At 57.9% G+C, this 24,087-nt stretch overlaps 4 protein-coding genes across 14 annotated transcripts in view; 2 read left to right on the top strand and 2 right to left on the bottom strand.

The window, feature by feature from the left end:
- STAC3 (SH3 and cysteine rich domain 3) overlaps positions 1–2,336 on the top strand; it is an 8,379-nt gene extending 6,043 nt beyond the window's left edge. For all 3 annotated transcript variants that reach the window (XM_011988552.1, XM_011988551.1, XM_011988550.1), the window contains 6 exons: positions 578–644; positions 824–873; positions 1,167–1,252; positions 1,423–1,474; positions 1,564–1,701; positions 1,879–2,336. In XM_011988552.1, the coding sequence (XP_011843942.1) occupies positions 578–644; positions 824–873; positions 1,167–1,252; positions 1,423–1,474; positions 1,564–1,701; positions 1,879–1,977 (492 nt within the window). In that variant the 3' untranslated portion in view covers positions 1,978–2,336. The remainder of the gene's footprint in view (positions 1–577; positions 645–823; positions 874–1,166; positions 1,253–1,422; positions 1,475–1,563; positions 1,702–1,878) is intronic.
- A 2,693-nt stretch (positions 2,337–5,029) lies between these two features.
- Positions 5,030–10,915, top strand: NDUFA4L2 (NADH dehydrogenase (ubiquinone) 1 alpha subcomplex, 4-like 2). Its single transcript, XM_011988536.1, has 5 exons — positions 5,030–5,043; positions 8,484–8,789; positions 9,133–9,221; positions 10,006–10,066; positions 10,198–10,915. The coding sequence occupies exons 2-5, from the start codon at positions 8,733–8,735 to the stop codon at positions 10,252–10,254; spliced, it is 264 nt and encodes an 87-aa protein (XP_011843926.1). The 5' UTR covers positions 5,030–5,043; positions 8,484–8,732; the 3' UTR covers positions 10,255–10,915.
- SHMT2 (serine hydroxymethyltransferase 2 (mitochondrial)) lies at positions 10,885–16,496 on the bottom strand. Of its 9 annotated transcripts, none has more exons than XM_011988538.1 (12): positions 16,002–16,496; positions 14,815–15,012; positions 14,255–14,334; positions 13,902–14,102; positions 13,522–13,603; positions 13,239–13,361; positions 12,973–13,112; positions 12,471–12,636; positions 12,157–12,256; positions 11,913–12,068; positions 11,707–11,814; positions 10,887–11,583 (listed from the first exon to the last, which is right to left on the bottom strand). In XM_011988538.1, exons 1-12 carry the CDS (start codon positions 16,032–16,034, stop codon positions 11,456–11,458), a joined length of 1,515 nt encoding a protein of 504 aa, XP_011843928.1. In that variant the 5' UTR covers positions 16,035–16,496; the 3' UTR covers positions 10,887–11,455. The 9 variants fall into 9 exon arrangements, with proteins under 9 accessions (XP_011843935.1, XP_011843928.1, XP_011843933.1 ...); XM_011988539.1 differs by having other exon boundaries at positions 10,892–11,583; positions 13,239–13,331; XM_011988540.1 differs by lacking the exon at positions 16,002–16,496 and adding an exon at positions 15,569–15,768 and having other exon boundaries at positions 10,892–11,583.
- A 2,901-nt stretch (positions 16,497–19,397) lies between these two features.
- On the bottom strand, positions 19,398–22,907 carry NXPH4 (neurexophilin 4). The gene is made up of 2 exons (XM_011988626.1): positions 22,689–22,907; positions 19,398–20,958 (listed from the first exon to the last, which is right to left on the bottom strand). Exons 1-2 carry the CDS (start codon positions 22,905–22,907, stop codon positions 20,098–20,100), a joined length of 1,080 nt encoding a protein of 359 aa, XP_011844016.1. The 3' UTR covers positions 19,398–20,097.
- Positions 22,908–24,087: the final 1,180 nt, after the last annotated feature.

Below are 24,087 nucleotides of genomic sequence, written 5' to 3'. Positions count from 1 at the left end.
GTTTCGCTGTTGTTGCCCAGGCTGGAGTGCAATGGCATGATCTTGGCTTACCACAAACTCCGCCTCCCAGAGTCAAGTAATTATCCTGCCTCAACCTCCCGAGTAGCTGGGATTACAGGCATGCGCCACCACGCCTGGCTAATCTTGTATTTTTAGTAGAGAGGAGGTTTCTCCATGTTGGTCAGGCTGGTCTCGAACTCCCGACCTCAGGTGATCCGCCCACCTCAGCCTCCCAAAGTGCTGGGATTAGAGGTGTAAGCCACCGCGCCTGGCCATGCTGCTCATTTTTTACTTACACACTGGAGTATTTTTAAAGGCTGACAGCATAGTCAAGGACCTGGAATCTGGTAGTGAATTCCCTGTCATTTAGCTACATTCAAGCAGAATGTGGGTGACCCACCTGATAGGATGTTTTAGAGAAAGTCCCTGCATTAAGCAGAGGGCTGGGCTAGATATTTCCTCCAAGGCCTCTTCCAACCCTGAGATCCCATTATTCTGTAGTTCTCTGACCTGATTATAGAGAGCCAGGGCATGGGTTCCCAAGACAGCGTCTCCCTAACTCTGGTGCCCCCTCCAGCCTCTAGCAGCCATGATGGAGGAGGAGCCAGAGTCGGCCAGACCAGAGGAAGGCAAACCCCAGGATGGTGAGTGTCACCCACCTCCATCCAGAGATGGAGTAGGATCAGAGGCTCAGCTGTGGCACAGAGGGTGGAGGAGCAAAGGGCAGGCCAGCTTTGGATAGATGAGGCCCTTCCACAGAAGGGTAAGAGAATAAGAATTGACCTCCACGAGACAGACAATTTGTTGGTGTTTCCTATCCCAGGAAACCCTGAAGGGGATAAGAAGGCTGAGAAGAAGACACCTGATGACAAGGTAAGAATCTTTCCTCCCTGCAAGGACCCCAGTCCTCTCCCCAACCCAGCTCTGACACCACCACTCATGGCCCTGGCGGAAGCTCACTCTTTAACTCCTAGGCTTCCCATCACCCTTGACCTACTCTCTCCATCACCTTGCACACCCACCCACAACCAAAACACTTCTCTCAGTTCAGGGACCTAGAAGAGAGTTGGAGTGTAGAGTGTGTGGTGAATGTCCCTGCCTTGGAATCCTGCCCCTCAGTGTGGGGTAGAGGAGCCCTAAGACTCATCATTCCCTTTCACCCCCAGCACAAGCAGCCTGGCTTCCAGCAGTCTCATTACTTTGTGGCTCTCTATCGGTTCAAAGCCCTGGAGAAGGACGATCTGGATTTCCCGTGAGAGGCCTTGGGGCAGGGGGCTGGTACTGTGGAGTGAAGAGGAAAGAGCTGGGTTCCCCCAAGGGAAAGGAAAAAGGGGGACTCAGGGCTTGGAGCCTATTGATGCTGGACCAGGGGCACAGAAGGGGACCTGCTATGTGAGTGAGGCCTCTCTTTTCCCCTCTCAGGCCAGGAGAGAAGATCACAGTCATTGATGACTCCAATGAAGAATGGTGGCGGGTGAGAAAAATGGCTAGGGCTAGGATGGAGTGTGGGTTGAGTCACGAACCCCACATTGAGAGATGGACTCTCCCTACTATCTTCCCTAGGGGAAAATCGGGGAGAAGGTCGGATTTTTCCCTCCAAACTTCATCATTCGGGTCCGGACTGGAGAACGTGTGCACCGCGTGACAAGATCCTTCGTGGGGAACCGCGAGATAGGGCAGATCACTCTCAAGAAGGACCAGGTAGGCTGTTGCTCCAATCCAATCCCAGGCCTGAATGCTCCCTAGCCGACCACACTCCTTGGAGAGCTTAACCATTAATGAGATCAGGGTGAGCCCCTGTAACCCCCGGCTCCCCTGCTGTCCTCTCCTACCGTTTCCTTTGATTCCTCTCCTACTTCTGATCCTTTAATCTTCTAGATCGTGGTGCAGAAAGGAGACGAAGCGGGCGGCTACGTCAAGGTCTACACCGGCCGCAAGGTGGGGCTGTTTCCCACCGACTTTCTGGAGGAGATCTAGGCCTGCGGGCGCCTGCAAGCGGGAGACACCCACACCCCATTCTGGGCGGGCCCAGTGGAGTTTGGGGAGGGGGCGAAAACAACGGAACTGCTGGGAGAGGAGGGGTTGGAAGGCCCGCCTGAGCGCGACGGGGCTTCCGGAAAGGGACTGTTTCTCGCCCCGTTCCCCAGCCTGGGGCCTCGGATACCTGCTGCCCAGAGCAGCCCGGATCCGAAACCTGTCAGGCCCCGCTTGCAAGAGCTGGAAAAAAACGCATATCTACTAGCAGAAGCGAGGAACTGGGGCGGGGGGCGGGGGCGAGGGAGGGCGAACTGTCGAATGTTGCAAGTTTTATTAAACTTTTGACAAAACTTAGAAAAGTTGTTCTTTAACTGGGGTTGAGGAGAGGGCCTGCGGAGGGGTGGAGAATCCTCCCTAACTGCCCGACCTCGTTACCATCGGGTAACCTGAGACCCATCTGGGCTGAGGTTGGCGGGAGGTGGGAAGACAAGTGCGCCCGCCGGGTGAGGCCTCTGTGGTCAGTGAAGAAAGGGGAGCGCGGGGCTGCAGTCGCCGCCCCCGCGCGCCAGCGGCTGGGAGCCGGTTCTTGTAGTAGGGTAAGTCCCCCTTGCTCTTGGCTATTTAGCCGCAGGCAGCCCCTTGTATTTCGGAATCTGGCTTGGCGCCGAGTTAGGCCGCCAGGGGGCGATGCAAGATCTCGGTTGGAGAGCGAGGGATGGGGAGGGGGTAGAGGGTGGGTAAGGGGAGAGAACCAGAGACACCAAGCCCGAGACCCTGGGCCTGGGAGGGGGTGGGGTGCGTGCCGTCTCCATGGCAACACTTCCTCAAGTCCTCCGGGAACCGAGCTAGCTAGGCCTGGGGCCTAACCCCTCCCACGCGGCCCCTGCCCTAACCCTTTCCGACAGGTTCCGAGTGAGGACGGAGGGCAGACAGCTAACCGGCTCTCGCGGAGACCCCCCGCGGAGCGCCGTATGCAAATGTTGTTATTTGCATATGTAAATATGCAAATACGCCGGCCCTGGTCAGGGCGGCAGGTGGCGAAGAGCGGGAAGGTGTGGGGAAGGGAGCAGAAGGAGACGAGGAGTTTGGGGACCTGGGAGCGGACCCAGTGAGAGGGAGGCTGAAGTGGTCGCTGGAGTGGGGCAAGCGTGTGGGGGGGGGGTCTTGAGCTCGATGCCGGGTGGGGGAGGGTCGGCTTGGCCAGCCAGGAGCTCCTCTTCTCGTCTGCCCGTTGTCTGCCAGGACTGAGGTTGGCACCGCCTAGCAAGGTTGGCAGCGGGAGCCCGGGCACCATCTGCTGCTGGCGGGGGGAGGGCCGAGACTCAGCTGGGAGGAGGGCCTGGGACAGGCGCGCCCCCCTTCCAGAAGGCTGAGGTGTGATGGGGGTAGGGAAGCACACAAGAAGACTGCAGGACCGGGTTCAGCATTCTGTTCCCTTTGCCCTTGACGGTCCCGGATGCCTGAGGGGGTGGAGGTGAGGTCATTAAAGAAAACCCCCCTTTAATCGCGATTGAGCTGGAATAGGAGCAGATCACAGGCAAACACACACACCAACCACACGCAAATCAAGCCTTCTGTCCTCATCCTTCCTTGAAATCCACCTAACAGGAATGTATGAGGGGAGGGACCGCGAGGGCTCGGGTCGTCTCTATTCATCAAGGTCTGAGGGACTCAAAACCAGAGCCCCCCCGAGATCCTCGAGAGGGCCCCCCATCAATGCTCAGGCAAAACCAATTTACTGGCTCATTGGGCGGCAGTGCTGGTGTGCGGATGCCGAGGAGCAGGGAGAACGGCTGTTCTCTCCCTACACTCGGGGGGCGCCCCCCTCCCTAGCCTCACTGAGCCGGCAGCTGTCCCTAATTAGAGCGGCGGTTTAATTGGATTTATCAGCAGTTAATAGGAAATTAAGCAAAGGGCCCGAGAGAAGGGGGGCGGGAAAAGCGGGGAAACAGGCTGTGCTGAACTTGAAGGAGGGGTGCTAGGGTACCAGGGGTGGGGACATGTGACCCAGTGTCCCGATGGAGCCCCATGGTTACACCCTCCCCTCAGTACTCACCAAGACTGTTAAGCCCTGGCCTGCAGGCCAGAGAGCAGGTCCCCAGAGAGCGCAGTAGGCGTGACAGCGACCCTGTGTGAGCTCCCAGCGCCCTTCATCCCCGTAAGCGGCGCCTAGGTGATGGATGATACTGCCGCACGCTGCAAAGGTCATAAGTCTGGGCCAAGGAGCAGAATGAATTGAAAACAGATCCGAGGAAGGGCCGGTACTGGGGTACAAGACAACCCGCACCCCAACCTCCTCCACTGCCCACTCAGCGCGCGCGCGCGCACACACACACACACACACACACACACACACGTGCCCCTTGAAGTTGGAAGACTGGGCAGCACGGGGGGGAAAGGGCAGAGTACAGAGTGACCCTCTCTATAAACCCCACTGGCAGCCGTGTTGGGGATCCTGAGAATCTTCTGGTGCAGCTCCAATGTTCCCTTTGGGTTTTCCCTCCACCAAACTGCCCGATTTGAGTCTGTGGGGTCCCCCGGGTCTGCTGCTCAGGGGCGGCCCAACATCGACACCACGCTCCCTAGGGGCCAGTCAAGGAAGCTTGCAGGCAGCTAAGCCCTGGCGCACGGGCCTCTTAGTCCACAGCCCCAGGCGCCTCCTGTCACCAAGACTTCATTATACTGCTAGGTTAACGAGGCCTGCTCCGGAGACCCTGAGGACCTCCCTGCCACATTCCACCCTGCAGGGCACAGATGGCAACTCTTGCATATACTAAGGTGTGCTAGCCTCTGAGTGGGTGTGGGTGGTCTCTCCGTGCCCCTGGCAATTATGGACGTCTGTATCCCCGGCGTGTGGTTTGTGTGTGTCCGTTTGTTCCCTGGGTATGTGAGGTGTGTCCACCTGAGCCCCAGGTGTGTCCGACTCTGTGTCCGGGTGTGTGTCTGTGCCCCGAGTGTGTCTATATCTGTCGGGTTTGTCCACTTCCCGCTCCCCAGCTCCCATCTGGGTGATTTTGCCCGGATGTGCCTCTGCGTGGGGGCGTTTCCGTGCGTCTCCGCCTGCAGGTATGTGTGAAAATCAGGAAGAGCCAGCGGGGAGTGTGTGTTGCTATCGCGTCTCCGCCTGCAGGTATGTGTGTCTCGGTGACAATGCGTGGGCGTGTGCCTGGGTGTGAGCCGCGCGGCGGCGTGTATCCGAATGACAGTGTGACGCACGTGCGCACGCGCGCGCGCGCCGGAGTGAGTCTCCCGCCCCCACTCCTTCCTTTCCCCATTTCTATTCCTCTCTCCTCTCCCGGCCAGCTCGGCTTCGCCGTCCGCATCATCTCCATCCATTATTGAAGAAACAGCCGCGTCCGCTCCAATCACATCAATACCCCCGCCCCTTCTCCGTTCCGCTCGCCCCGCGGCCCCTCTGGGTGCTGAGGAGAGGGGAAGCTAAGGCGCGGTGGGGGCGCCTGGTGGGAATGGGCTTATGACCCTTGCCCCAAGCCCGGCCAGGAGCCGGACGCCGGGGTGCCCGGCGGAGAGCGCTTTGCATAAACAGATGGCGCGGGCGTCTTTGTCTCACTTGCTCGCTCACCGCGCAGCTCCCGGCTTCGCTTCTGTCTGGCTGATGCAATCATGATCATCTCGGTGCCTCAGGAACCGGCACCCTTAATAATGGCAGAAGGGGTCAGGGGCCCCGGGGCTCCCGAGCAGATGCTGGGCCCTGTGTCTTCCCTCCCGGGCGCCCCTCCACGTCCCACAGCCGCGGCGGGAAGACCAACGCTGCGCGGAGGTGACGGGCATGTGGAGGTGACCAGGAGGAGGACCCTGGGCACTGAGGAGGAGGACCCTGGGCACTGAGGAGGAGAACCCTGGGCAGTGCCCCGAGGCGTCCCCGGGCTGCCCTGTTGGGCTGCTGCAGTCCCCAGAAGTAGCAACCCAGAGAATAGGAATAGAGCTGGGGAATGGGGTCGGGGAGAGACAGAAATAAAGACAGAGACAAAGAGAGGCATTAGTAAAGAGAGACACAGTTGGAGAGATGTGAAGGGAGGGAGCGAGACACAGAGAGACACAGAGAAACCGATGCAGAGGGACAAAGCCAGGTAGGGAAGGCAGCAAGAGAGCAGACACAGCCAGAATGATAAGGAAGAGAGAGATGGACATACCCAGAGAGAGGAAGCAGACAGACCGCCCGAACAAGAGGCAGAAAGAAGGGCAGTGAGAGGCTAGGACAGGCCGGGTCAGAGGGTTTAGGGCAATCTCGAATCTGCAGCCCAGAAGCAGAGATGAAGCCCCCGCCTCCCCCGCCCCCAGGCATCTGAGTCTGCCCAGCCCCAGAAGAGGAACCCGCCTGAACCCTGGGTGCTGATTGTGGCTGGCGAGACAGGAGCTTCCGCGTCCCCTCTCCGCCCTCCGGTCCCATCTCACACGAGAAGAGTGGAGGCTGCGGGACCCACTGTCTTGGCGGCGGGAGTGGCAGAGTGACTCGCTGGGCGTGGACGGAGACTCCAGGCACCAACTTAGCTGCCCGAATGCCGGGAGTGCAGGGTCGGCACTGCCGGATAGGGGGTGCCCAAGGCCTCTTCCCCGAGCTTGAGGGCCCCTCGGCCTCCAGGGGGCGCCCGTGCCCACGGCCCCTGCAACACGCTGAATCCGCTGAGTACCGCTGCCTTTGACCCGCTGTGCAGCCAGCGCGCGGATTGGGATCCTGGTGTGGGTTAGCGCTTGGAGTCCAGTCCCAGCGGGATCCCGGGCCGCGCCTAATCTGTGGCTAATGACTCCTGCGGTTCCTCACCCCGCTGGGCCAGCGTGGCCTGAGTCCTCGTGGTGGGAAAGTGTGGGGAGCCAGGAGAGATGGGATCCGGAACTCAAGGAGTCCTGTGTTCCAGATCGGCCCCATGGGCCAGCCAGAGACGGGAACCAAAGATGGAAGGGGGATTAGAAATAAGTTCACAGAGACAGGGACCAGAAGCAGGAGAAGGGTCAAAGAGTGGCGGAGAGGCGGAGCGGAGGTAATAATGTAACGTTGCAGCTCGGTGAGCTGGGCGGAGGCCCAAGGCCGGAGGAACAGCGGCGGCCCTGGAAAAGGAGTGTGACAGAGAATGTGGGACCTGGCCGGGATCACCGGAACTCAGAAGAAAGGGCCCAAGGAGGCAGGCAAGGGCTCGTGAACAAAGGCGCAAGGACCAGGCGTCCATTCCCGCGTCCTTGCTCCCCAGCTGTGCCACAGAGAACCAGATGTGCAGCCCAGCTGTGCGGCCGCTCAAGTTCGAGCTCTGGGGTTGCTTTTTGGTCCCAGAGACTGGAGGGCTGGGGTACGCTGGTGACAGGACACACCCTCCCTTCCTGGGCCCTGGAGGCGCGGGCTCTTCTCTGGGAGTGCTGGGCTGCTGGAGGCTCTGACATCCCGTCAGCCCCGCTCCCCCGCCCTCCACACAAATCGCAGCGAGTCTCTGTCTCTTTGTTCTCGCCGTGTCTCTGACACTTTATCTCATTATCCGCCGGAGGGAGGCGGAGAGCCCGGGACCCTGCAGCCTAATTACAGCCGCGCTTGTCAGAGTAGGGGGCGGTGGAGGTATCAGTGCGAAGGAAAGGGAGGGGGACCCTAGAAAGCGCCCTCTCCCTCCCTGTACCCCGAGGATCCCAGCCATAGGTGCATAACTGGCTCCCGCCCGCGCCCTCCACAGGGCAGGCTCTGGAAGGGGAGGTGGGGGGTGCTCTGCAGGTTCAGCAGCAAGGAGGGAGGGGGTGGTGGAGGTTATGGTGGGAGTGGGGAGAGATAATAGGACTCGGTTCCTGCGTCCCTAAGACCCAAATTCCCCAGAGACGGGGGTTGTGGGCTTCCCAACCGCGGCAGCATAGCACCCACCTGAGATGGTTGAGGACAGGAGGGAATCGCTCGCAGTTCTGTGTCTGTGTCTTGTTCTCTTTCAACATCTGTCTGATCTTTCCTGTTTCCCCCACTCCATTCCCTTCCTCTCCATCCCACAGCCAGAGGAAGGGGATGGCCTCCTTGGGCGGCCCCACCTTTACCCTACCCCAGGTAGGCAGAGCAAGCAAGTCTCTCAAGCGCCACTGCCATGACTGTGGTAGAATAAATACACTGGCGTATTCCATCCTGATCCTGAGCCATGATTAAGATACACCTGGTTCTTCCAGCCTCCAACCACGATTCCAGTTCAACCACAACCTGAAGAAACCACTCAGAACAAGAGGGGCTGGGGGAGCTTTATGGTGTGGGCCTGTCTTCCTCCTTCCCCCACTGTACTGTGAAGGGGACAGAACTAGGGTTCTCAGGACCTGCTCCTGGACAGCTCTAGGGGTGTCAGGGAAGTGTTGTACATGGCCTCATTGGCCCTGGCCCCTCCTGGTCCCAGCTGTGAACACTCTACACATGCATTTTGCTAAGTGCCTGTTCCATGACCATGCCTCCTCCCACATCTTATGGGGTCCTATGCCAGTGAGGTCCTTCCCTCAGATGCCAAAAGCCCCAAGAATGATGGTGTCCCTTGGTCCAGGTGCAGGCATCTGGAGGAGAGAATGGGAGAGCAGAAACCACTTGGCTCCCAGACAATTCCCCTCCAGGCTTTGGGCCTGGAATTGAGGAGAAAGTGAGCTAAGTTGGGGTGGGGCGAGTCCAAAGAAGCACAGGCTGGGCCAAGCTAAGCTGCTCTGGGCTGGGCTGATCCCTCCCCACTCAGGGGCGGGATCCCAGGAGGAGGGAGAGGACAGAGCCACTGGAGAAGACCAGACACTGGAAAAACGATATGGCAGGAGCCAGTCTTGGGGCCCGCTTCTACCAGCAGATCAAAAGACATCCAGGGGTGAGTCCCGTCCTCAGAACCTCTGATTCTAACTCCTAACTCTCCTGCTGCCCCACCCTTCAAATCCCCCAGTGCCTTGCCTTGTGCCCAGGTCCCTCAGCGCTCATAATCTTCCCCTAAGGTTACCCCAGTCTCTCTCCGAAAAGTCCCTGTGTCCCACAAATCTACTACCTTGGACAGGATTGCTGTAGGGTGAGGGAGACCATGCCAGGAAATATGGTTGTAGGAGATTCCAGGGAGGGAGCACCAGACCCGGGGTGGGGTTGGGGTAGGCACAAAAACTTGTGAAGGGTGACTGCGGGGAGAGAGCTGACCCCAGAAGTGCTCTTCATCTTCCCCGCAGATCATCCCGATGATTGGCTTCATCTGCCTGGGCATGGGCAGTGCTGGGCTCTACTTGCTGCGACTCGCCCTGCGCAGCCCCGACGTCTGGTAAAGGCCGGGCTTGGGATGCTCAGTGGGGGCTGGGTGAGGCAAGATGCGGTGAAAATAGGTGGCCCTAGTAGGGATCCCATGCCCTGCTGCATGCACCTTCGACTGTACCAACCCGCATCTCAGGGCTGGAGCCCACTGACCTGGGAGACCGCTTTATCCCCTCCAGCCCACCTGACTGCTCACTCCTCAGCTTGGCCCGCCCTGAAATGCGGAACCGACGCCTCTCCCCCTCTCCCCGGCCTGGTTGCCATGACGACGCTGCTCCGCCAGCGGCGGGCTCGGGCTTTTGGGTACCTCTAAGTCCTTGCCAGAGCACTGGGGGTGTGGCTGGGTGAGCTGCTGGGGGTGGCATTGGGGACCAGTGTGGGGCGGAGATTTCACACCCGGCCCGCGGAGGGGGTCCGGAAGTGAAAGGCGCACCAACGGCTTTATAATTCCTGGCACATCACCAGAAACCCAGCCCCTTGGGATCTCTGATTCCCACTACTCTGCTCTTAGGGTTAACCTAGGGTGGCAGGTAGCAAGTGGGAGTCCCTGGGCCCCGTTGTCAGTTTGCCACCCAGTCCCATGCTGACAATGGTTACAGGCTTCTTGTCTCACTTGTCAGCATCTGCTAATACGACCGTTCCTTTGTCAATCCTGGGAAATGGGACCCCCAGGGCAGGAGGCGGGAGTACCGGGGTGGGGCCAGAGCCTCTAGCTGGAGCTTGAGGGTCAAATTGGGTCACAGAGTCCTGGGTCCCAGGGAGGAGACCCTAACCCTCCCCTTCCTGCTCCACAGCTGGGACAGAAAGAACAACCCAGAGCCCTGGAACCGCCTGAGTCCCAATGACCAATACAAGGTACCTCTTGATGGCTCTAGGGTCACTCCCCCATCCTCTTACCTCCTGGTCCGGGTGACCCACAACTCCCGTACCGTAAGCAAAGGGAGGCTTGGAGCACTCAGCGCAACCCCCTTTCCCTCTCCTCTTAGTTCCTTGCAGTTTCCACTGACTATAAGAAGCTAAAGAAGGACCGGCCAGACTTCTAAGCCAGGCTGGGCTGCCAGTGCCATGCAAACCACGGACAGCCAGCCCATCCACTTCTTCCACTCCTCCCCTCAGGCCCCAAGGCGTCAGTCTGGCCACGCTGTCCTGCTCCTGCTCACACAGGCCGGGTTCCCACGCAGAGGGGAGGCTGCTCCACCCCTACTTTCCTCCCTTGCTCCCAGCAGCGGAAGCGCCTCTGACCCTTGGCTTGAGTCCCACGTGGGGGAGGAGGAGGCAGGCAGCACCAGCAGGGGTCCATCAAAAGAGCCCAGACTAGCCCCTCTGCCCTCCTACCCAGGCCTCGAAGGGTGTGGCACAGGCTACGTGTTGAGCGTGGCCTACGTGAGCCAACAAGAAGCAGGGACCTCTGAGTGCCAAGAGACGTGGCGGGCTCCACGTTCGCCCAGGCTCTGGGAGCCAGCCCAGGGGCGGTGCTGCTCAGCTCCGGCTGGTCCAGGGCCTGCCTAGGCTGGGGCACCTTTGCCTCCTGAGGTGCAGCGCACTCCTCCCTGCCCAAGCCCGCTGCCTCTCGCTGCCATCAGTACCCCCTCCAGCCCCATACCTGGGCCTCCCCTTGCTGCTCCCCTCCCTTGCTCCCCTCTGTCCCCAGGGATCAAACAGAAGCAGCCGTGGGCAAAATACAATTTCATTTAACAAATTGAATTTGCTGCGCCTGCTAATCACGTCTGGTGTCGGCTCTGATCAGAGACAGAGAGAGGAGGCTTCAGCCCCGGGGGGTCCTTGTGGTAGAGGTGGTGGGAGGGGAGGAGTGTACACATTGAAAGAGACAAATCACTGTTTGGCCCAGAGGACCCCACCCACAGTAATGGAAACTCAGGGCAGGTTGGTATTTTATTAGATAAAAACAGGAAGGAGGGTGCCTACCCACCCCTGCCTGCCACTGGCTCTGAAGGGCACTCCCCAACTTCCCCAAGAAGGAGCACGCATCTCTGACACTGTGATCCTGACAGGGGTTCAAACAGAAAGTGCCTGGGCCCTCCTTCTAAGTCTTGTTACTGAAAAAGGGAAAAAGAAAGATCTTCTCAGTTACAAATTCTGGGAAGGGGGACTATACCTGGCTCTTGCCCTAGGTGAGAGGTCTTCCCTCCCCCACCAAAAAATAGAAAGGCTTTCTATTCCACTGGCCCAGGTAGGGGGAGGGACAGTAACTTCCAGTCTGTGGGCCTCATTTCCCAGGTGCCTTCAATGCTCATCAAAACCAGGCATGGGGAAGCCCCTGGCAAACTGCTCCACCCGTTGCCTGAGGTCGGCCAGACGCTGACTTGTTTCTGAGTCCTTGAGCAGGAAGGATTTGAAATCTTGGAGCTTGCCTTGAGAGAGAGGGTGAGGAAACAAGTGGTCAGAGCTCTAGGGAAGGCAGTGAGATCAGCTGGGGGAGGGAGCAGACAGTGAGTGGGAACTGGCTGGCCCCAGGTTCCTTCTTGCTCACTCACCAGTCTTGGTCTTCACCTCTAAGCCAATGTTGACCCCTTCATCTATAAAGTCCACAACTCTCCGGAAGTCATCCTCACGGAACTGTCGAGAAGTCAAGGCCGGGGCCCCTGGAACGAGGCACAAGGGGAGGGATGAGCATAGCCCAAGGTCACCCAGCAGTCATCCAGCATGGGAGCCCCTTCCCTCCTCGAACCCCAGGTCTCACCAAGCCGCAGGCCCCCCGGTGTGATGGCACTTCGGTCTCCAGGACAGGTGTTCTTGTTGGCAGTGATGGATACAAGCTCCAGCACCCGCTCAGCCCGAGCTCCATCCAGGCCCTTGGGCCGCAGGTCCACCAGCACCAGGTGATTGTCAGTACCACCTAAGGTGGGTAAGAAATGGGGAGTGGTGAGTCTCCTGGGCCTCTGCCTGAAGCTACAGAGGCCCTCACCCATCCCCTGCTGGCTCACCTGATACTAGTGAGTAGCCTCGCTCTAGCAGGGCATCCGCCATGGCCCGAGCATTCTTCAGAACCTGCAGGGAGTACTCCCGGAACATGGGGGTGCAAGCCTGGAGATGAGACAGTAGCAGCTGTGACCCTAGGCCTGGACCCAAGCCCTGTACTACCTGGCCCTGCACCCTTGGCATAGCTCTGTGACCCCAGCCTTGACCCCTTCCATCCTGGCATTTCCCTTCCATCAGCCCCAGCATCAGTTAGCAAGGTGCAGGACCTAAGCCTCCAGGCCATTGCCCCCCGACACCCTACAGGGACAGGATGCCCAACCTGCTTTAGGGCCACAGCTACTGCAGCAATGGCATGATTGTGGGGGCCCCCCTGCAGGGATGGGAACACAGCAAAGTTGATTCGGTCCTCAAATGTGTAAGGGATCTCCCGGCCAGTCTTGGGGTCCACAGCCTTCACCCCTTTCCGGTAAAAGATGAGCCCTGACCTGTGTGAGAGGTGGGTGGTCAGAGTCTAAGCTGAAAAGAAGGACAAGGCACAGAGAAGGCAGAGGAAGCTGGTGGACCTGAGCCCCAAGGGCACACCTCACATGGGCTAGGTACACTGGGTTCCAGTGGTAAAGGGAATCAGTCCCTCAATCCCGTCCCCAAACCCCCTGCCAGAGCATAGCTACCATGGGGAAGAGAAGGAGAACTGTCACAGACTGGGTAGGAATCTTAAGGGCTGCAGGTGGGAATGAATTCCTCTCAGGTCCAGGCCAACGGTGCCCCAGGAATAGGCCTGAAGGCAGGGAAAGGCAAGGCCCGACCTCAGGGAGCCTGACCTGGCCCCTCGAAGAGTCTTGTGAGTAGTGGTGGTGACGATGTCCGCGTGCTTGAAAGGCGAGGGAATCACCTTGGCAGCCACCAGGCCACTGATGTGAGCCATGTCTGCCAGTAGGTGTGCTTTGACTTCATCACACACCTGGGCAGGTACGGAGGCAAGGCCTCAGCCTGGGGAGGGCCTGGAGAGGCCTGCCCAAGGCTGCCCTCCTCTCACACCTCCTCACCACCCCCTGGGGAGGTGCCCAGTCTCCAGCCCCCCACCAACCTCTCTCATGCGGGCATAGTCAATGAGGCGAGCATAGGCGCTGGTGCCAGCTATGATGAGCCGCGGTCGGAAAAGTCGAGCAGTCAGTGCCAGCTGGTCATAGTCAATGAGGCCAGTTTTGGGCTGGACAGACACACAAACAGCTAAAGCCCTGAGAAGGAAGCAGGGCAGCTCACTCTCCTCCTTGACCCTAAGGACAGCCCAGCACTTCAGTTCCTCAGCTTCTCCAGGAGAGGACCCCCACCAGGGCTAAGAGCCCCTCCCCACACCCTGGAGCACTCACATTGAGCTTATAGGGCATAGACTCGAAGAAGATGGACGTGGCTGATATCCGCTTGACGTCAGACATGTAGCCGTGGGTGAGACTGGGAAGTGAGAGGAAGTAAGGAGGCCTGGGTGGAAGGACTCCCAGACTTAACCGCTCCCTTCAACTCCACAGTTCTCTGTCCCTGGAACACCAGTCCTAGCACACACTGCCTCACTGCTCTGTCCACTCTGTGGTAGGCACTGTAACTGGGATCTTATCTTCCTCATCCACTGTGACATGCAGGACAGGGCAAGACCTGTTCCATCTGTATGGTCCACAGTAGGTATTCAATAAATAACTCCTTTCCCACACCAATCCTGCCCGCCAAGACCATCAGCCAGCCCATCCATACTCACTGGCCCCCATCGGGCAGGTCCAGCCCCATGATCCGGTCATGAGGTTGCAGAAGGGCTGTATAGACAGCCAGGTTGGCTGGGGACCCAGAGTAGGGCTGGACATTGACTCCCCACTGTGCAGGATCCAGGTCAAAGGCTTCCAAGGCCCGGCGCTGGCACAGCAGCTCAATTTCATCCACCACCTCTGCTCCCCCATAATATCTGCCGTGGGAGAGGGGTAATGAGGGCGCAGAGAAAGGACTCTCAACCAGCAGCAAAGGACTGGGAAGTTCACTCCTCAATGAACACTGGGAAGGTACAGGTGGGTTCCCCCACTGGGAGCACCATCCCTGACACTGCCCTGCAGCCCTCACCTCTTGCCAGGATAACCCTCCGAGTACTTGTTGTTCAGACAGGACCCCAGGGCCTCCAGCGCAGCTCGGCTGCAGAAGTTCTGGGGTGGTGGGGGGCAATGTCAGAAGGTATTGAGCCCCTTCCCCTGGACTCCCACAGTCCCTCCCTGCCAGAGCCAGAGCTGAAAGCGGGGATACTCCCTGCAGAAAGCTCCATTCACTCAGCACCAGGCCTGGGGCAAAGCCAGAGGCAGCATTCTCAGAAACCCAGCTGTCATGAGCGGTGGCCCCTCAGTGCCACCTACCCACTCAAACTTGTGCTTCTAGGCTCCTCCTTCCTCACAGGAGGAAGGAAGGAAGGGATCAGATGAGACTGTAGGGACCCTGGAGGCTCCCTAATGCCCTAACCCCATAAACTGGACTTGCCCTGCCTTTGCTTCAGAGAGATAAGAAAGGAAGATAAAGCCCCAAAGAAAGGTCCTGAGTGTGAAAAGGGGTTTTGGAGAAATATCAGTTAAGATAACTTTGTTACTTTCTGTACCCATGGTGGCCCAACCCCTGCCCATCTCCCCAGGTCCCACCTCTGAGGCAATGAGCTCCAGGCCACGACACTGCCTGTCCTTCTCCCTCTGCAGCAACTCCCACATCTCAGGATCGCTGTCCGACAGGCTCTCCTGGCCTGTCCAGCCCCTGTTTGCTTCCCCAGTCTGAGTCTGGGCTGCCTTGCTGTGCTGAGCCCGAATGGCCATCCTGACCAGCTGCCCCCATCTCTGCAGAGGCTAGAGGCAGGAAAAGTCGGTGAAATCACAACAGTCTGGACGAATCGTCTCCCAGCCACCCTCACTCATGCTTGTAAGGCCACACCTTGCAGCCAGTTGTTCAGCCAGCCTGTTTCAGTTCTAACTACCCCCACCTCCACCTTCGAAAGCCAGTTCTGGAGCCAAGCTTGAGGCCAACGTCCAGGGGGTGGTTCTGATTTGTTCCATTCACTGCACCGCACCTCAGAAATCTCCCACCAGCTCACTTCATGAACCACTTAGCAAAGTTTGTCCTCCAAAAGCCTATGTCTCCCTAACTCCAGAGAAGGCCACTGAGATTCCAGAACCTTCCCACCCACAGGAACAAGAAGGTCTTCCTGCAGGGCACCATAAACTGATACCCCAGTCAGCGTGGGGAGAAGCAGAGTTGGCAAGGGCTGAGGCCACAGGCTGTAGAGCAATGGAGGTGGGAGGGTAGACCTTTAGCAGTCCCTGGGGAAGAGCTGTGTGGGAGTGGTGGGGGTGGGGATCTGCCCCAGAGTAAGCCAATACCCTTTCCCCTTACTTAGCCCCCTACCCGTTCCACCTCCTTCCAGCCCTCACTGCCGCCGGGACCCCTGTCTGATGCAAGCAGTGAGGCTCGGTTGCATCATCTGCAGGGCTCAGAGCTGGCCGAAAAGGCTCAGCTTGTGAGGCCAGGCCGAGAACTCCACTCATTCGCCAGCACGGGGTCCGCGGGGCATCCGGGGCTGTCCTCTCCCCTAATGCCACGTGAAATGGGCGGTCACGAGGCCCTGGGGCGTCTGATCGCCAGAATGAGGACAGGCTCGCAGTTAACCCTACGCGCGCCCACGGGTCTTGGGGATTCCCTAGTTACACGTCCGCTCCCTGAGGCCTCAGTCCACGTGCGTGGAAAAGCCTAGAGAACCCCAGAGTTTGTGACTAGTAACTAAGGTAGGAGAAGAGCTTCCTTTCCACTGATTACCCAGCATCTGGAGCCCCATTCTTACCCGAGCCGCCCAGAACAAAGAGAAGTACAGCATCGCAACTCGGAAGTCGCAGGAGGTCCAGCCACCAACTCTGGTCTAGGGCACTAAGCTGTCGGAAGAAGACCGTTCGGAGAACGCATGCGCGAGAAGAGCGCGCTGAGACTCCAAGGCTAAGGGGAGGGACCTACGCATGCGTAATGGTGGCGCCTTTGTGGCCTTTTGGGAATTGTAGTTCTCAGCCTCCCCGGTTTTTTTTCTCTACAATTCTCGTCTGCAGCTCCAGGGTTAGAGGCCCTTGCCTGGAAAACAAAAAACAAAAAACAAAAAAACCGAGGTCCAGTGCCGGCCCCTCTCCTTACTGTCCTGAAGCTTTTCAGGGTTTGTTTGTTTTCCCTCTGTTTGTTGTCAAGACAAACGTTTATTGGGTGCCTACTGAATATCTAGCTAGCATTATTAGACTCCAGGAGATCTGGACCCCCACACAAGATAGAGAGCTATGGCGCACTGGAAAGCACCATGGTTTAGAAGGGTCGGAGACCTGACTTCAAGTTCCAGCTCTGGGACTGGTGCATTAGCCTATGTGGGCTTCAGTTTCCTCCCTGGTAAAGCCACAAGAAAATACTGTGTGGTGAGGATTCAATGAGGCTTTTCCTGTGAACATGCGCTGTCACGGATTGTCCGCCCCTCTTCCTCTGATCCACAGACCTGCCTCCTACATGGCATCTCCTCTTTCTCCTCAGACATCTGGGAGCAGAGGAAGATGCCCCTCCTGTTGTTCACTTGTCCCATTTTGTTACCTGTCCATCTCTTGATGTCCCAGGAGTAAGTGGTCTCTGCTTTTTTCCCCAGGGCTATAGATCTTTGAGAATGGAAGGGATCTTCCTTTTAGCCTGACTTCATCTGGAGGAAACCCTTGGGAGTGGAATTCATCGACCCCTCCAGGAGTAGGTTCCCAAACCTTGGCAACAGAATGGGTTGGAAAATATGATATAAATATGTGTGTGGGGTCTGTTTTCAGAGGTTCTAATTCAATGGATCTCAAAGAGTAGACATTTGCCCACTTATGCTGTCACACAAGTAAACCTCTCCTCATTGGTTCTGATTAGCCAAGTTTTTTTTTTTTAAATTAAAAAATCTTTTTGGCCGGGCATGGTGGCTCATGTCTGTAATCCCAGCACTTTGGGAGGCTGAGGCAGGAGGATCTCTTGAGGCCAGGAGTTCTAAACCAGCCTGGTCAACATAGTGAGACCCCATCTCTACAAAAGAAACATTTAAAATTAGCTAGGCATGGTGGTATGTGCATGCAGTCCCAGCTACTGGGAAGGTTGAGGCAGGAGGGTCACTTGAGCCCAGGAGTTCAAGGTGAGCCATGATCAAGCCACTGCACTCCAGCCTGAGTGAGAGAGCAAGACTGTCTTAAAAAAAAAAAAAAATTTTTTTTGTTTTCTTTTTTGAGACGGAGTCTCACTCTGTCACCCAGGCTGGAGTACAGTGGCATGATCTTCACTCACTTCAACCTCTGCCTCTGGGTTCAAACAATTCTCCCTACCTCAGCCTCCTGAGTAGCTGGGATTACAGGTGCCCACCACCATGTCTGGCTAATTTTTATATTTTTTAGTACAGACAGGGTTTCACCATGTTGGCCAGGCTGATCTTGAACTCCTGACCTCAGGTGATCTGCCTGCCTCGGCCTCCCAAAGTGCTGGGATTACAGGCGTGAACCACCGCGCCTTGCCAAAAAAATTGTTTTTTAAAGGCCAGTCAAGTGAAGCAGTGGGAGTGAAGAAGGAACAAAGAAACCTGTAACTGATTGTGATCAATTAGTTGTAAACATCACTGCACTTGGACCAGCCTGATAAGCAGTGGTTTTGCGAATCATTGCCTTATGTAGCAATGTTATTCATTCATTCAACAGACATATTGAGCTCTTTATGCCAGGCATTCCATAGCCCTGGAGATATATGAAGAGCTCACTGGCTGCTAGGATACCAACAGGTGAACAGGTAACAACGTGTGACAAGTGCAATGACAGGCAGGGACACCTAACTCTGCTCTCAGATGTCCAGATGTATGAGGAAGAGGAGGAGGAGGCAGAGGAAGAGGGGAGGACAATCCAGCACAGCGACATGTTCGCAGGAAAAGCCTCATTGAATCCCCACCACACACTGTTTTACTGTGGCTTCACAAGTGAGGAAACTAAGGCCCAGATGGGCTAATTTGTTAATTCCAGCCATTCCCACCTGGCTCTCATACCAGCCCTTAGAAATCTCCCCTTAGCCGGAACCTCCTTCCCTGCCACTCTAGGCTCAGCTTTTCTCAGGTGTTTCCAGCAATAAGCCTGGTGTTAGAAGACTTCCGGGTTCTTCTGCTTTTGGCCAATCTCGGATGCAGAACCATTCCCGATCTCCCTCCTCTTTCAGTTGACCCTGTTATTCAGCCATCCAGCCAGCAGATATTTATTTTCGGCTTACTGACTTTTCACTCCCAGATATGTCTGGGTCAGACCTGTGTCTGACTCAGTTTCAGGCTGGAGCCAGTGGGCAAGCCCCTGGGGAACACTGCCCTTCCAGTGGGCACCCTGACCCCGGAATCAAGGCGAAGATGAGGAGTTCCTGGGTGCCTCAGCTTATCGGCACCGCTCCCCCTCCTTCCTCCAGCCAGGGGTCCCAAGGGGAGGGGGGCGGCTGAGCTGAGAACCGCTAATGAAGCCGCAGCCAATTAACGCCCAGGCCAGGGTCGGGTGGGGGGGGGCGGATAAAATTAGCAGCCTCGGCTGCAGGAGGGAGCCGGAGGCGCGGGTTGGGGGAGGGTGGGCAGCTGGCTAAAGGGGGCCGTGTTTGCTAGTGGCAAGTAGCAGCCACGGGCCCCGCCCTCCAAACCCGCGCTGGTCCCTTCCCCCACCCCCTCATCCCAAAGCTCCCTCCCCACCTCCTCCGTCTGCAAACTCAGCGCCCACGAAATTAGGAAGGAAAAGGAAGATCGATGACTCCAGATGCCGCAAACACCGTTCCCCCTCCCTCCCAACCTGCCACCACCTCCGCCGGCCCCGTGGAGCTTAGCAGGTTGTCAGCGCTCTGCTTACACTGTCCCTGCATCTCCATCCCATTCAAGGTCTTACACCTCCTTCCCCAAATCATCCGCTGGTGAGCCCCACTCAGGTCTCATCTGCATCCCACTTGCTGCAGCTTCCCTTCGCCCACCTCTGGAGGAGAATCCCAACCTCAGGCGGGGCTCCTACCCCGAGGGTAACCCTCAGCTCTTTTTGATCTGGTCTTTGGTGACTTCCAAGGTGCTAGCTCTGTCAGTCTTTGCCTTGGTTTCCCCACGAGCCGCTGAGGGAGAAGGCTCTGGCCAGGTCTCTAACAGAGAGAAACCCCACACCACCTCCCCACTCCCTACAAAGGTCTCACACAGGCGTGTATTGGATTTCACTTTATTTTGTTCCCTTTCCCGTCTGTTTTGGCGTAGAAAAAAATATCACAGAGAGGAAGCAGCAGGAGAGGGCAGGTGGAGCTGGACTGCAGGGACTGGAAAGGGGCGGGCAGGGGCAGGGGCCGGGGCCAGCGCCTCAGCCCAGGGGTTCTGCTTCCGGTACCCTAATGGGGTTTGGAGGAAAAGGGGACAGGCATATGGCAGGCAGAAAGGTGGGAGGACAGGCTGAGGTTTTTAGGCCTTTACAGTCTTAGGCGGGGCAGGGTGGAGCAGGACAAGCGCTGGGGGATAGGAAAGTCAGGGTGGGGTGAGGGTGCCAGGCCAGGAGTTATTAAAGCTGCGGGGAAAGGGAGTGTGCAACCTAGCGCTAAGGGTGAAAAGGGGACCCACTGTGGACCTAGGGGACATTGGGACCACCTCCAAGCCCCACCTATTCTGGGGCTGCACTCTTACCCCTTTCACTTTGGGGTGCATTGGAAGGGGCTACCCCAGCCTCAGGGGCACTCCGCATAAGAAAAAGGGCACCCACGTTAGCTAAGGGTCCCGAGAGGGCCGTTCCCCTCCGCCCCCAGAGTGGAAGGAGTGGGCGACATGGCCACAGGAGCGGCAGAACACTGGGAAGGGGGTCCCACCTAGTGAGGCTGGGATTTGGCACGAGGCTCGGGGCTGGGGCTGGGGAGGGGCGCTATCCAAAGTAGGGGTGCTCACTCTGGAAGTTATAGTCTGGGCACACCTTCTGCACCAGTTTGTAGTCAAAGCTGAGGAAAGAGACGAAGATACAGATGACTTTGAAGGGCTTGGCACAGAGCCAGGCGGCCTGGCTCTGCGTGTGCTCGGTGAAGCACACCTGCGATGGGTCGTACAAGCACGGGCGGTGCTTGCGCGCGCGGTTTGTCTTCTCATACTCCACGTGGCAATTGAAAGCGCGCGACTCTTTGGCCCCAGGCACTCCCAACGCGCCCCCAAGCGGCCCTGCCAGTGCGCCCCCGAAGGAGCCCGGCCCTGCCGCTGCTGCTGCCATCCCCAGCGGGGGCCCCAGCCCAGGAAGCACCCCCTCCAGGGCAAGCGTAGACTGCAGAGGGTGGGGGACAGGCCCGGGCAGCCAGACTCCCCCGAACTCGACACGCTTGGAGGGCGGCACGATGCTGACACTGAGGTTGCCCAGGCTGGACGAGTTGTGGCGGAAATACACACTGAAGGTACCATTCACATGGTCCACAATCTTGCCGGTCACCAGCAGTGAAAACTTGAGAGTATGCACCCGAAAGTAGAAGTCCCCCCAGCCGAAGATCTTTTTGGCGCGGGCCGCCTTGATGGACGGCTTCCTCTTGGTGCGCTGCGCGGGCAACGCCCCGGCTGCCCCTGCTTGGGCCAGCGCCGCAGTGTGGTTGGTCGGCCAGGCCCAGCTCCAGGCGCGACCGGCGCCTAGGCCGTCGGAAGACCTTAGCGCTGGGAGCTGCTGGCCGGGGGCGCCCGCTCCGGCCGCGGCGGGGCGCAGCTCCAGGTACTGGGGCCTTCCGGACTCTGGTATCTGGGCATTGACCGCCTGTGCACGAAGAAAGAGGAGAGAGAGACGCTGGGGTTGTCCCCCGCCATCCCACCAGAGCCCTATCACACCAGCCCCTTTCCACAGCCGCTAGGAGACCAAATGGAACCACACAGTACCCCAGGGGGCAGAGAGTGTGCTTTGGAGGAGACCTGCAGCCCTTTCAAGTCATGTGGTCTTGGCCCAGTCACTTCATTTATGTGGGCCTCAGTTTGTACATCTGTGAAATGACGTCAAGAATCCTCCTGTGCCCCCAGAGCTCCAATGAGGGCCAAAAACCCAAAGCCAGTGTGAACGTGAGTAGGGAGTGGAGCTCTGGATCCTGGCTTATCTTTCTTGGCCCGGCCCCTGGTTGGTTCCAGTAATGAGCCAGGGAGGGATTGGACTTTGAGCAAACTGAGCCAGAGAGGCTGTGACCAGTTAACATCCAGCATCAAGAAAGAGGCTCCAGGCCGGCACTCGCGGTGACTCATACCTGTAATCCCAGCATTTTGGGGGGCCGAGGTGGGCAGATCGCCTGAGGTCAGGAGTTCGAGACCAGCCTGGCCAACATGGAGAACCCTCATTGCTACTAAAATTAGGCGGCGGGAGGCTGAGGTGGAAGAATCGCTGGAACCCGATAGGTGGAGGTTGGAGTGAGCCTAGATCGCACCACTGCACCCCAGCCTGCGTGACAGAGCGAGACTCCCTTTAAAAAAAGAAAAGAAAAGAAAAAGAAAGAGGCTCCAAGACCTCAGAGACGAAAGCCCCCACCTGGGCCTCAGCCCCAAATGGCCTGCAAGGAGTGAGTGCTGGGAACCAGTTGAGCAGAGGAGGAAAGCCTAGGTATACCTCCCAGTCCCCAGCACTCCACTCTGGTGGAGGCCGCCTGGTCATTCTTTCCCTGGGCTCCAAGGGTGCTGAGGAGCCCCCTCCTGCTCCCACCCGTTCTGTGTGTCTCAGGTGGCCACTGATCTCAGAGACAGCAGGGGCTCGAGGACAAGATGGATAGAGAGGCAGGAGCGGCCGGGCCAGGCCCAGGCCATCAATTATCTGGGGCAGGGGTGAGTGGGGGTGGCTGGGAGTGAAGGAGACAGAAAGGAAGCAAGAGGAAGAAATATGGAGATGCCGCTCCAGCGAGGGGAGCAGGCGAGAGAGGAGCTGCATGTCAGAGTGTGTCAGTCAGCCTGAGCTAACCGCCACCGCCGTGTGCTGTGGCCCTGACTGTGCACAGGTCCCGTGGGGGGAAGCAGTACCGTGTGTGTCAACCTGGGGTTCTTGTGTCTCTGTTAGCCCCAAATGGTTGTGTGCGTGTGGTCTGTACATGTGTGTGTGTGGCTGTGGTGGCTGTGTGTCTGGGTGCCCATGGATATGAGTCTGAGGAGCCTGTGTGTGTGTGGCTGCTTGTCATGGCTGCATGTCTGTTGTGTAAATCGGTGGTGACTATGTGTATGTGCCTGGATTGGCTGTGTGTGTGTCAATTTGTGGAGTGGTGTCTGTGTGGCTGGTGTGGTTGTGTGTCTGGGTTGGCTGTATGGCTGTGTATAGCGGTCTGAGGGTAGCTATATGTGGTTGTCTGGAGGTGTCACCTTTCCTGTGTAAGCCCCTGTCATCCTCTGCCCAAGTATCAAGCTCTTTCTAAAGGGGGTGTATCCGTAGTCACAGAACAAGTGTGATCTCGCTGTGTTCTGATGGGGACAACATATATGCATGTCAATTATATCTGAGTGGTCTCTGGGGACGTGTCCCACACTGGCCCGCAGGCTGTGCTGTGGGTACGTAAGGAGGCCAGGAAGCATGGGTGCCCCCCTCTGTTTGCCCACACCCATGTGTACACACTCAGTGTCACTGGGGACAGGAATAGCAGAGCCAAGCTGCTGGGCTAGAATCTCCACCGCCTGATCCTGATCCGTCCCCGCCGCGCTGCGATCCCGGGTTATTAATGCTGCCGCCACCCGCTCATCATACATATTTATCGCCCCCCTCATTCCCCCTTCCATCCATCCCTCCTCTCAGCCCAGGTGAGGGGGCGGGGGTGGCAAGAATGATTGACTCCCACAGACAGGCTTAAGCCGGCATCTAACACCTGGAGGGTGGGCCTTAGAGGGGGTGGAGGGAGGGGTCCCAGGGTACAGTGGGAGGGAGAAGAGGTCCCAGAAGTGGGCTTGCAGAGGGCAGGGCCTGAACCTGAGAGAGGGCATTGGAGGAGGGAGGTTAGGTTTCCTGGGAAAGCCATTTGAACTCCGATCCCTAATCTCACCCAGCCGTTGTTCTTTCCAGAAGCCCAGTCGTCCAGGTCCCCACTATCCCCATGCCGTCAGATGTTATGACCCCAAATGCCTCCAAGCCATCTCCTCCCAGCAGACCAGAGCACCCCTGTGTCTTGTACCCAGTCAGAACCTGGCTGGGGTGATTCAGGCCAGTGACTTCTACCAGGCAGGGGCAGGGGGTAGAAGTCAGGGGCAGGGGGCGGGGAGGAGGTTCAGCAGGGTAAGGAGAGGTGCGCGGGTGTCACCCCCATCTCTGATCTCAGACAAAGTGCCGTCTGTGCTTCTCTGATCCTGGCAAATTCCCTGGCTTTGGGCACTCCCGCCCCCACCCACTGCTGTAGACAGCCAAGATAAAAAAGAAGAGTTGGGGGGGCACGGCTGAAGCGACCTTGTGGGGGAGTTCGGACAGGGAGGGGTGAGAGTCTGTGAGGAAACGAGCCGAGAAATGGGAACATGGAATAAAATAAAATAAAATCCTCCCTCTGGCTCCCTTGATTGCTCGTGCTCTCTCTCCCTCTTGCGCTATTTTTCCATCTCTCTCTCCCCATTCTCTCAGTCTCTTTTGTCTCTCAGTCTCTTTTCTCACTTTCTCTGTCTCAAATTTCCTTCTCCCGTGATTCTGATTTTCTCCCTCTGTCTGTGGTTTTCTCCTGCCGTCCTTCAGGTTGTCTGTCTTCAGCGACATGGGGGGAGGTGGGTGAGTCGGGAAGGCAGGTGGTAAGGAGCTCCTCTCTGCCCAGAGCTCTTGTCACCCACCTCCATGGCTGAGGGTGGGAGCAGGATGTTGTCCGAGGAGGGGTCCCCCTTGCTCCAGAACTGGCTTAATTAAGCTAATTGGGCGCGGTGACATTTGCGGAGGGGAGAGGCTAGCGCTGCTGTC

This window comes from Mandrillus leucophaeus, unplaced genomic scaffold, assembly GCF_000951045.1.
Source record: "Mandrillus leucophaeus isolate KB7577 unplaced genomic scaffold, Mleu.le_1.0 Scaffold332, whole genome shotgun sequence".
Lineage (NCBI taxonomy): Eukaryota > Metazoa > Chordata > Mammalia > Primates > Cercopithecidae > Mandrillus > Mandrillus leucophaeus.
Note: the sequence above shows the minus strand (reverse complement) of the source record. Positions and strands in the feature narration are given on the sequence as shown.

Bases quoted from the DNA above. Each gene is read 5' to 3' on its own strand.
- NDUFA4L2 (XM_011988536.1), top strand. From the start codon at position 8,733: ATGGCAGGAGCCAGTCTTGGGGCCCGCTTCTACCAGCAGATCAAAAGA. The intron at 8,790-9,132 runs GTGAGTCCCGTC...TCTTCCCCGCAG, and splicing joins AGATCAAAAGACATCCAGGG to ATCATCCCGATGATTGGCTT. The intron at 10,067-10,197 runs GTACCTCTTGAT...CTCTCCTCTTAG, and splicing joins GTCCCAATGACCAATACAAG to TTCCTTGCAGTTTCCACTGA.
- SHMT2 (XM_011988537.1), bottom strand. From the start codon at position 15,708: ATGAGTGGAGTTCTCGGCCTGGCCTCACAAGCTGAGCCTTTTCGGCCA. The intron at 13,362-13,521 runs GTGAGTGCTCCA...GTGTCTGTCCAG, and splicing joins CTATGCCCTATAAGCTCAAT to CCCAAAACTGGCCTCATTGA. The intron at 12,257-12,470 runs GTTGGGCATCCT...TCTCATCTCCAG, and splicing joins TAGCTGTGGCCCTAAAGCAG to GCTTGCACCCCCATGTTCCG.
- NXPH4 (XM_011988626.1), bottom strand. From the start codon at position 22,907: ATGTATGATGAGCGGGTGGCGGCAGCATTAATAACCCGGGATCGCAGC. The intron at 20,959-22,688 runs GTGGGACACGTC...CTTCGTGCACAG, and splicing joins AGCACAGCCTGCGGGCCAGT to GCGGTCAATGCCCAGATACC.